The sequence below is a fragment of the Emiliania huxleyi genome (genome assembly GCF_000372725.1).
Source record: "Emiliania huxleyi CCMP1516 unplaced genomic scaffold EMIHUscaffold_75, whole genome shotgun sequence".
Lineage (NCBI taxonomy): Eukaryota > Haptophyta > Isochrysidales > Noelaerhabdaceae > Emiliania > Emiliania huxleyi.
This window is the reverse complement of record NW_005196379.1, coordinates 499233-509464: the sequence shown is the minus strand read 5'-3', so window position 1 is coordinate 509464 and position 10232 is coordinate 499233. Positions and strand designations below refer to the sequence as shown.

At 65.9% G+C, this 10232-nt stretch overlaps 3 protein-coding genes across 3 annotated transcripts; 1 reads left to right on the top strand and 2 right to left on the bottom strand.

Annotated features, from left to right (window-relative positions):
- Positions 1–2847: 2847 nt before the first annotated feature.
- On the top strand, positions 2848–4203 carry EMIHUDRAFT_438416 (hypothetical protein). The gene is made up of 3 exons (XM_005760611.1): positions 2848–3003; positions 3132–3374; positions 3431–4203. The coding sequence occupies exons 1-3, from the start codon at positions 2914–2916 to the stop codon at positions 3902–3904; spliced, it is 807 nt and encodes a 268-aa protein (XP_005760668.1). The 5' UTR covers positions 2848–2913; the 3' UTR covers positions 3905–4203.
- Positions 4204–5934: 1731 nt separating this feature from the next.
- Positions 5935–7058, bottom strand: EMIHUDRAFT_217844 (hypothetical protein; the record flags this gene model as incomplete). The annotated part of the gene is made up of 4 exons (XM_005760610.1): positions 5935–6225; positions 6373–6412; positions 6484–6566; positions 6741–7058. 4 exons carry the CDS (start codon positions 7056–7058, stop codon positions 5935–5937), a joined length of 732 nt encoding a protein of 243 aa, XP_005760667.1.
- Positions 7059–7234: 176 nt separating this feature from the next.
- EMIHUDRAFT_217843 (hypothetical protein) lies at positions 7235–8942 on the bottom strand (the record flags this gene model as incomplete). The annotated part of the gene is made up of 4 exons (XM_005760609.1): positions 7235–7726; positions 7797–7933; positions 8012–8069; positions 8148–8942. The coding sequence occupies 4 exons, from the start codon at positions 8940–8942 to the stop codon at positions 7235–7237; spliced, it is 1482 nt and encodes a 493-aa protein (XP_005760666.1).
- Positions 8943–10232: the final 1290 nt, after the last annotated feature.

The window sequence follows — 10232 nt, the reverse complement described above, 5'->3', positions numbered from 1 at the left end:
CAAACCAAGGAGAGGCGGGGAGGACGGCACGCCGCCACCACACAGGGATTTAAGGAGAGGTGCTCCTCCTCCTATCCCTCGTTTGCTTTCGCCCCGTCAATTCTTTCTTTCTTTCAGGACGCGCGGTCATAAAGATCGTTAGTAAAAGCATCGACCGCTGTCGCGGCGGCCCTCATCACCCTCCGTCGCTCGAGCTGCTCTGACCTGCACCTCATCGAAACATGTCAGACGTCCTGCAAGGTGGTGCCCGCCTTTCATAGGCCTTGTTCAGGAAGGACGTTGCAGGACTCTCAAAACTCGCCGCACACCCTCACGTGCGCTGCCAGCCAGCCCCTGCCAGCCCCCGCCAGCCAGCCTGCCGCGCCACCTCCGCCGCGACGCCGCGGCGGCTCCTCCTCCCTCCAGTGCGCGCCTCACGTCTCTCCGCGCGCCGTGTCCGCAGGATACCAACCATGCCGGTGTTCTCAAAGCTTGTTGTGATCGCCGCCACTGCCGCCATCGACATCGCGATGGCTGCACCAGTCAGCGAGGCCCTGCCCGCTTGCCCGGCCTACCAAACCGAACGCCACTGCACCATTGAGGAGTGCATCAACAAGGCCCTTGCCGCAGAGGGGATGTGCTGCTACGACCACACGCATCACGTGTGCACGCCACATGGTGCGACTGCGTGCAAGGGCGCAGACCTGGCGCTCTGCCAGGCCAGTCACAAGCCCAAGAATGCTGGCCAGATCATCGTCAAGAAGTTCAGTGTGAGGAACAACTGCGACGAAGACATCGAGGTGGAGGACTTTGGCAAGGTGCCGAAGCACGAGCAGGCGACCTTCTTCTCGGCGGGGGCGGTCCGCTTCCCGAGGCGCGCAAAGCCCCTTCGGATGCGGCGCATCTGAAGTGGAGGCGCGCGAGTTGGGACATTGAGGGCAACAATGGGCGGTGGGAGATGCCGTTCGCGATGAATGGAGCCTTCATGGTGGCGACGAACGGAGACCTCAACGCGCCACTGCCGCTCACCAACCTGCCCGACGTCGAGCCGTGGTACGGATACGGCATGAGCTCGTCCCTCGTCGCATTCTCGCCGGGCACGAACGAGCCTGCCTGCGTGGACGCCGGCGCGGCCTGGAGCGCCAAGGATGATATGAGCGACTGCGCGGCCGACGCCGGTGGTCTCGTGTGCGATGCGTCCAACCTGAGTCCCGAGTGCAGCAAGCGCAAGCCTGTGTTGCAATGCTCCATCCCGGACTACAGGATCTGCCCCGAGCACGAGCATCTGCCCTTTTGCCACACGAAGACTGCGGGTGATCTCGACCCTCGGTGCACCGACTGCCCGGGCTCGGTGGGTGACTGCCAGGGGAAGTACTCGCAGTTCTCGAAGGATCACACGTGGGCCTGGAACGGCGACAGCCAGAGCTGGTCGAAGACGAAGTTTGAATGCCCGGAGGGACACCCGTCTGCTGTCTGCGGCGAGCTCCCTGGCTACTGGACCACCCCCGAGCAGCAGTGCTGGAAGGACCAGCCACCGGTGCCTGGGCATTCGAAGGCCAACCTTGCTGTGGGCTTCTGGGGCGAGTGCAAGACGGTCGGGAAGGAGGTGGACATCGTGCTGGACGTCTGCGGCATTGGGCAAGACGGCCAGCCAGCAGCGCCCAAGAATGTCATCGGCTGATGCGGTGAGCTCGACACAGGGCCACTAGGGCCGCGGTTGTACATCTCGCCGGCCTGCAAAGCAGCCCCCTAGGATCGCATCTGTCTTCTGCGTTTTGCTTTGTCTACTGCGAGGGAGAGCGAGGCCCATGGCCCATGGGCATGGCTTCCGGGACGGCCCGGGTAAGTGTCCATGCCTGGTGTCTTGTTCAGTACGGTGTCTACGTATTAGTGATGTGCGCGCCCGTCTCCTACTGTCTGTCTGGTCAATAGTGCACGTTCGTTCTCGTGTCTCCGACGATGTACCGTAGAGAGAGAGAGAAAGAGCAGCCCCGCTGCCTTGGAGCACCTGGCGGCCGGCAAGTAAGTAAGTAAAGGGGCATGAGAAACAGTCAGGCTCGGATAGGACACCGCTCGGAGCAGCAGCGGAGGGGTGGACTTCATCTTCTTGCAGTGGGTGGGTGGGGGGGGGGGGGGCATTTTTAAAGAAAACATCTCGCTGAAACCACGAGGCGATTTCCAAGGCGCGGTCCGGAGAAAAGGCCAGACACGAGTGTGAACGGAAGCCCCAGCTCAAAGTTTCTCTTCGCCTGCGGGCGGCGCGCACTTGTCACTTCCCAAGTCTAGATTTGTTTTTCAAGTCTACGGTGTTCTGAGTGGAGAATGCTGTTTTCTTAATGCCCGCAACCGCCACTGTAGAGGCAACCAGAAATTTACGCGGAATGCTCCCGCCACACAGGACGGCAGAAGGAGGGAGGTAGGTAGAAAGGTGAAGAACAGCCAGGCTCGGACTGGACACCAACGCGGTATGGGTGGACGCGAGACAGATGATTGATGACGACACGCACGAGCGACTCACAGACACAAACAAGCTCACAAGACACACAGCCAGCTGGCTGCCACACACCCTGAGTTGGCGTACACATAACTCAGGGCCACATTCTTCCTGTCGCCCCCCCCAGCACTCCATCCAAGGTGCCAAGAAAGAAAGAGAAACAAACAAGGGCACAGTCCTCGCTACCCAACGCGGCCAAAGGATATCCACCCCGAGAACCTCGAGAAGGGCACAACATCACAACAGACGACAGGAGTAACATGCGAGGCTACCTCTAGCAATCTCGCCGGCCGGCGAGGCACGGGCGATAGAAGGAGATGTCGCTGTAATCGCACCGAAATAAAAAGTGAGTTCTTGATGAAACAGTCGCACGCCCCACCAAGGTGTGAGCGTGTTGGTCCTACCAGGGGTTGTGGTGCTCGCCTCGTTGCTCATCGCTCATGAGGCTGTTGGTCCTTGTCCTTCTCGCAGTCACGCACGGGATGACCGCACAGCGAGCAGAGCTGCTCGGGAGAGGCAAGTGGATCGAGGTCCGCTGGCATATATCCTATTAGACGCTGTGCTGGCACGTGTCGCTCGACCGGCTGACAGCTGGCACACGTCGCTCGTGTGTCGACAGGCTGACAGCTGGCACACACACGACGTCGCCGCATGATAGGTGCTTGGGGGCTGCCCCGGAACGACAATCATCCCCAAGTCGATTGACACTAAATCGTTCGGCTCGACGACAATGGCCGCCTGCGCCGAGCTGGTGGAGGTGCACCGCCGTGCCGGCGACTGCGGCTCCGTATTCTCGGTCCGTGAGAAGTTCGAGTTCGGCCAAGGGGCTCTGGACGGGACCGTGTGCGCTTGCTGCCCTGAGGAAGGGATGCTCGGCGACATGGCGCGACAGCTAGACCGCGTGAGTAGAGATGCAAGACACAGGGAGAAGAGTTCTAACCCTCGCCGCTCCCGCAGATCCACGGCGACCTCACCCTCGAGGACCGAGACGGCTGGTCCGTCTACCGGCTCGGCGGCGGCGGCGGCGGCGGCGGTGGCGGCGGCGGCGGTGGATACGGCGGCGGTGGATACCATCACTACGGCTACGGCTACGGCGGCGGTGGCGGCGGCGGCGGCGGATGGCACGACCACGGGCACCAAGGCGGCGGCTACGGCGGCGGCGGCGGCGGCGGCGGCGGCGGATATCACCACTACGGCTACGGCGGCGGTGGTGGTAACCACGGCGGGGGAGGCCGTTACCACTACCTCGAGCTCGCCGCCGGCGCCATCTCAACCCCCTCTGGCACCCACGCCACGCTCGCCGCGGCGGCCGGCGTGCTCGTCCTCGTCGCGGGCCTGGCTGTGGCCGTTTCCCGCGGCTCGCGCAAGGGAGAGGCGGCCAGCGAGGCCACCAAGGGCAAGGCCGCGGCGGCGGTGCCGCCCCTCGTGTGAGTAGCGTTAGTTGCCTCGCTTCGCCCTCGTCGGCAGATCCAGCCGAGACGACTGTGGCGGATGGGGTCCCGCACGAGCGGCTTGCCAAAGGCCCGGGGGGCGTGAGGGGGGCGAAGGCCCGGGGGGCGTGAGGGGGGCGAGGCACCGGCTCGTCGAGCGCCATCCGCGGCCGCATGTGGCGGGCAAGGCCAAGGGAGCGGCCATGCCGCTCGAGATGGCGGCGAGGGTGAGCATTTGAGCATTTGGCGGGGATGCCTGTCTCAGAGAGGACTTTTTGGCATACTGGCATGAAAATAAAGAAAGAAAAAGACTCGATCCCTGAAAATAAAGAAAAATACCAACGAGGGAAAAGAAAGAAAGAAAACAGACAACCCAAGGGAGGGATGGGAGGACGGCACGCCGCCACCACACAAAAAGAAAGTGAAAGAAAGAAGACAGACAAACCCAAACGAGGGATGGGGGAGGAGGACAGGGTCCACGCACCTGCACGAGCAGGATTTTGGAAGGACGATCAGGGGCACAGGTGGGAACAAACAAAACTTAGATTTGTTTGGTATTGCTAAAAATCTCTCTCAGGTGGGGCTCTCCTGCTGCTCCTGACAAGGGACACGACAGGCTCGCAGCGCGGTGCACGGTGGACTCCCAACTCTTCTGGCGGTCTCATCTCAGTCTAGCGACCTGCCTCCAGCTTCTCACTGGCAGTCTCTCTCGTCTCTCGCAACCACAGGCACACTGACACAGGGGTGGCAGGGGCGGCGGCAGGAGTCTCCCACATACTATGCGGGCCTCGCTAGAGGTGCGCCACCACACAACAAAATTGAAATCAGCGGTTTTTTTTCGGGTCTTTCAGAAGGCGCCTTGGTCAAAATGGGGGAAAAGACGGTCGGCAGGAGTCCGAGATGGAGGGACTGGACGACTGGCTCTTGGCGCACGGCGGCGCCTGCTCGCGCAGCGTCCGTCTCGGCGAGAGCCGGCGGAGCGGTCGCGGCCTCTACGCGGCCCGGCCGGTGGCGGGAGGCGACGTGCTCCTCGTCGTGCCTCACGCGCTGCTCCTCACCGCTACGCCACGCTCCCACTCCGCCGGAGCGCTCGCGAAGACGGACCGCCTCATCCTCGCGCTGCTCGAGGAGGCGGCCGGCGGGTCGGCATCGCGATGGGCGCCATACCTGCGCACACTGCCTCCGCGCCGCGCGTTTGAGGAGAGCCTGCCGTTGATGTGGGCGCAGCGGCACGTGCTGTCGCTCTGCGGCCCTGTGCTGGCGGAGCGAGCGGCCGCCCAGCGGGCAGACCTGCGGCGGCGGCACGCGGCGCTGTGCCGCGTCGCGGGCGCCGCCTCGCCGAGTTGGAGCGACTTTAGTTGGGCGGCCGCCTGTGTGATGAGCCGGAGCGGCGACGCGAGCGACGAGCCCGGCGACGAGGCGCTCGCAGCCCTCACACCGGGCGGGGTCGCAGACGCGGGGCGCGCGGGTCTCCGGCCGCGTGGCGTCACGCGGTGCACACTCGCTGAGGCGTGTCTGGTGTGACGCTGTGAGTGTGACCGCGACCGGCGCGACTACGCGCACATGATCATGCTTGGCGGGGTGAGACACGTACACGTGTGAAGACGACCTGCTCCTCTCCGACGACAGCGACCTTACCTCTTTTTCCTCTCCCCCTCTAGAGCTTTTTTTCACGGCTACCTCTCTCTCACCTCTCAGGAACGTCTGACCCTGTGACGTGTCAGACTCAGTCTCAGAGCTGTCGCGTGCCCGTGGGGCCGTGCGTGCGGTGAGCGTGAGAGCGCACCCCCTCACCCAGGCGCCAGGGCGGGATCAGCCGCGCACAGCGGGGTGCCGGCGGGGGCCGGGGCGCGGTGCACACGTGCAGTGAGACGAAATTTCTCCAATCTCCAAAAATTCAAAATGCTTCCCCCCGCCCATGCCGCACAAAAGCGCGCACCGACAAGAGAGCCGCGCGCCGATGCTTTCCCACCCAGGGGACAGGGCTCTAGATGCTGTTGGCGCTGTCAGAGCGCCACCGAGATCGTTCCTCTATGAAGAGTTCCCTCCCTCGGCCTGCACGCGCGCCGCGAAGTGGACTCGGCACAACAGGGCGCCGCGTCCAGCCTCGAGCGCCGCCGCGTCCCCGTGCACCTCCCAGCTGTCTGGCCGCAGCAGCGTGCCGCAGTCCTCGCACCGAAAGCAGGCCTTGTGAAAGATGAGGTTGTCGCCGCGGTGCGTCCTCGCGAGCTGCCGCTCCATCGCGTAGACTGGCTTCGCGCAGCGGACGCAATGGCTCCCTCCCCACGCGCGCCGGTGCTCGTCGATCATCTGGCAGGCGGCCTCGTGCACCGCCAGGGCAGCGCGGCTCATCGGCACGGGCTTGCTCGCGCCCCCGCCGCCCCCGCCGCCGTACGACCCGCCGGCGGCGGCGCGGCGCTGCGCGGCGTGCGGCCTGCAGAGCGGCGCCCCGTCGTCCGAGGAGAGCACGAACGCGGAGACGGTGAGCTTGCAGCCGCACTGGTCGCACCTGCGGGACGCGTCTCGGAGACGTCAGAGTTCATGTCCGGGGCATGCCAGCGCGGCCTCTGTATCCGCCACCGGAAGCACTGCTTGTGCCAGACGCGGCCCTCGACGGGCGCGAGCCTCTCGGCGGGGTAGACAGACTTCTGGCACGTCTCGCACTTCTCGGTCGACGCGGACGCCGCGCGGCTGAAGCGCCGTCTCGCGCGCTCCGCAGCGCTCACCGCCGCGCGAGGCGGCACCGCGGGAGGCGGCACCGGCGGAGCAGACGAGGCTCGCTGCAACGGCTGCTGCTGCGGCAGCGGTGGCGGCGGCGGCGGCGGCGGCTCAACCACCACGCCCAGCTGGCGCAACTTTGCCGTCTGCTCTGCGAGCTCCTCTGCCTCTCGCCGGAGCCGCGAGTAGCTGGGCTCGCCGATGACGGCCGCTAGGGTGTCGCTGCTGTGCTTGGTGGTGAGGCCGGAAAAGGAGTTCACTATGAAGGCCTCGCCACGCTGGATGAGCGCCGGAATGGAATGTGACCGTCCAAAGTGCAGGACGTCCAGCGCGTTGTCCAGGTTGATGATGGTCAGGCTGTCCACAGTGCGGCAGCACAGCTCGAGGAGAGTCGGGACGGCGGGAGTGTGGTTGTCGCTAGTACGATTGCCAGCCATTGAACTGGGTTCTTGAATCACTCTCGTCTCCACCTCCATCGCCTCCCTCTGCCTCCGACAGCTGGCCTCTCTCTGACAGCCCGCTCGGCGGAGAGCAACTTGGGCTAAAAAAGAAGAAGTCACGCCCACTCGAAGGGCGAGCTCCGGAAACCCCGACGCTTGGGCTGGGCGCAACCTCACAAAGCCGCCCTCACGCTCACGGTGTGCTCGGTACTCTCGCCGACCGCTCGCAAGCTCACGTCTCCTCCGCCGCTGCCGCTCGCGCAACGCCCTCGCGCCTCTCGGCGGGACGGCGCCGCACCACCGGCACGCAATCCCGTGGCCCCAAACCCCCCCGCCGCCTTCTCGGCGGCGATCGCACGCCCACGCGCGCCCTCAAACAGGGCGGCGGCCACTGCCGCTGCCACCGCCCCGAGGGCTGGCGCCGCCCAAGGCCGGCCCGACAAATCGCTCACCGCGCCGAGGGCGACGCCTCCGACGGCGTAGCCCAAGTCTCGCACGCACCGCACGGCGCCGATGGCGGAGGAGGAGCGGTGGGGCGGCACGAGCGGCGCGGCGCACGCCTGCAAGTTGGCGTACGCTAGGGCGGTGCCCAGGCCGAGCAGCGAGGTGAGGCCCGCCGCCGCACCGACGGCGGCGCCGCTCAGCGGCGGCCTCTCCGCCCGCCCCTCCTCGCCTAGAGAGGAGCTTCCGGCAAGGGTCCCCGCAGGACGGCTCGGGGGGAGGCCTCTCCGCTACCCCCTCCTCGCCCGAGGGCGCGGTCTCGTTGGCGGGAGGGAGGGGGGCAAGCGGCTCGTCCAGGGCGACGAGGAGCGAGAAGCAGGCGAGCGAGGCCGAGCAGAGGCCGAGCCCGACCACCACATAGCTCCACGCGCCTACCAGCTCGCCCGCACACGCAGCTCACAGGGCAGCGCCATCCCTCGGCTGGCGAAGGGAGGAGGGGCCGCGCGCACCCGCGCCGCAAGGAAGCCTCCGGTCCGCGGCGGCGCCCGCAGGAAGCTGCCCCGCGCCCTTGATCACTGAGTAGCCCACGAGCACGCTCGCCGCAAGCCCTCCGCCGCCGCCGCCGCCGCCGCCGCCAGTGCACACGGCGGCGGCGGCGCAGGTCCCGCCGCCGCACTCTCGGCTGGTGAGCCAGCGAGTCATGGCGCCCCACGCGAAGGCAGTGCCGAAGTTGAGCGTGCAGCCCGCCACGCAGCACGCCGCAAGCGCCGCCGCGCTCGCCGAGCAGCATCCGCCCCTCGCGCCGCCGGCCGAGCCGTCTGCCGCCAGGTGGACGGAGTCGTGCGCAGGGCTTGCGGGCGCGGCGGGTGGCGGCGGCCGATTTGTCTCGCGCAGGCAGGCGGCGGAGACGAGCGCGCCGGCGACGCACACGCCGCCGGCGAGCCCGAGCGCGAGGTCCTCGCCGCACGACCCTCCGGCGGCGGCGATGGCCGAGCGCGAGGCTGCGATGGCGATGTAGCCGAGCGTCTCGAGCAGGCCAATGGCGAGCCCGCGCCTGCTCGGCCCGAGCAGGTCGAGCATGGCGAAGATGCCAGCCGACCAGCAGAAGGACTGCTGGATGCCGAGCAGGACGTCCGACGCCACGACCACCTCCCACGCCTGTGCAAAGTGGATCATCGGGGCGACAGCTGCGCCGGCGAGCCAGCCGACGGCCATGGCTGTGCGGCGGCCAGCGCGGTCCGCCAGCCAGCCGACCACCAGGTTACTCGCGGCCTTGGACAGCCCAAACGAGACCAGAAACGCGCTCGAGCGCAGCCCGCTCGCCGTCTCAAAGCGCCCGCCCGCCGTCGTCATGAGCGCCTGCGTCAGCTCCACGGAGCCCATCACCCAGCCGGTCGCCGCGACGAGGAGGGCCCACAGAGCGGGCTGGAGGCGGCGCATGCTCGAGCGGCCTCACCTCGCGCCCAGCAGCCTCGTGAAGAGCGGGCTGTGGCCTGGCTGTCGCGATAGCCAAAAGAATTTCTCGCGCCCCTCTGTCCTCTAGCACCACACTCCTCTCCTTAAAATCCCTGTGTGGTGGCGGCGTGCCGTCCTCCCATCCCTCCCTTGGGTCTGTTTTTTTTCAACACTCTGTATGCATCGCGGCGCGTGAGTATGAAAAATGGGTGAGGGTGAAGTAAAAGCAGCCGCGTGTTGTGACTTCAAGAGAGAGAGAGAGATTTTTAGCAATACCAACTTTGTTTGACTTCAACCGCGCGAGCACTTGGAGCACTTGGAGTGCAGTCGGCAGCCTCACATCCAGGGCCGGGGAGCTAAGAAGCGCACCCCAGCGAATATGAAATTCGTTAAAAAAATTCGTTGTTCGTTAGTCCACGAATAAGACTTAACCCTTTTACGTCCACATTTCGAGTGAGTGAAAACCAACTCCTGAGCACGGCGCCGCAGGCGCCTGTTGATAGGTCCAGGTGATAGCCCTGGATAGGCAATGCATACGCCTAGTTGGGCCTCGGATCGCCCGGCCGCGTCCCGGTGCTCTGCCGTCGGATTTGTGACGCCGCCGCACCGCGCCGCGGCCGGGGGCCCTTCGGAGGCCGAGGATGGCCGTGACGGACCGGGACGAGCTCTGGGAGGTTCAGTGTCGCAGTGAGTATATTGTAGAGACTGACCATGTGCACAATATATTCTGCAAAGGGGTGTGAACGGAGAGAGCAAACTCCTGGGCAGCTCCCACAGTCGAAATGTGCGCCAGCTGCCCGCTCACCTGTGTCACGCCGCCGCGCACGCACCTCGCTATGTGCTCGCGCGAGCTCCCGCCCGAGCCTCCAGCTCGGTTTCCCACTGCTGCGGAGCCGATCGCTTTTCCTCGGCGCTCGCGTCGAGCCGAGCTCTCGGCACTCTACGGCGGGCGTCGCTGTGCGGGGCGCCCGTTTCCTGCTGGCCCGAGCGGAAAGCTCCACGTGCCCGCGCGAGCTCCGGGCCGAGCCTCCAGCTCGGCGTCCCACTGCTGAGGAGCCGATCGTCGTCCGCCGGTGCTCTCGAGGAGCCGAGCTCCTTGGCCTGCGGCCGTGGACACTGCAGGAATGGGCGCGCGAACTGGCAGATGCGATTGCGAGAGACGGACTTCGCGTCGAGCTCTTAACCCTTTCGCGCCATAACGCTCCTGGTGAGCAAATCTCGATATATCTCCAGTCGGAGCGGTGGAACTTTAAAACGGCTCGGTAAATATTTAGC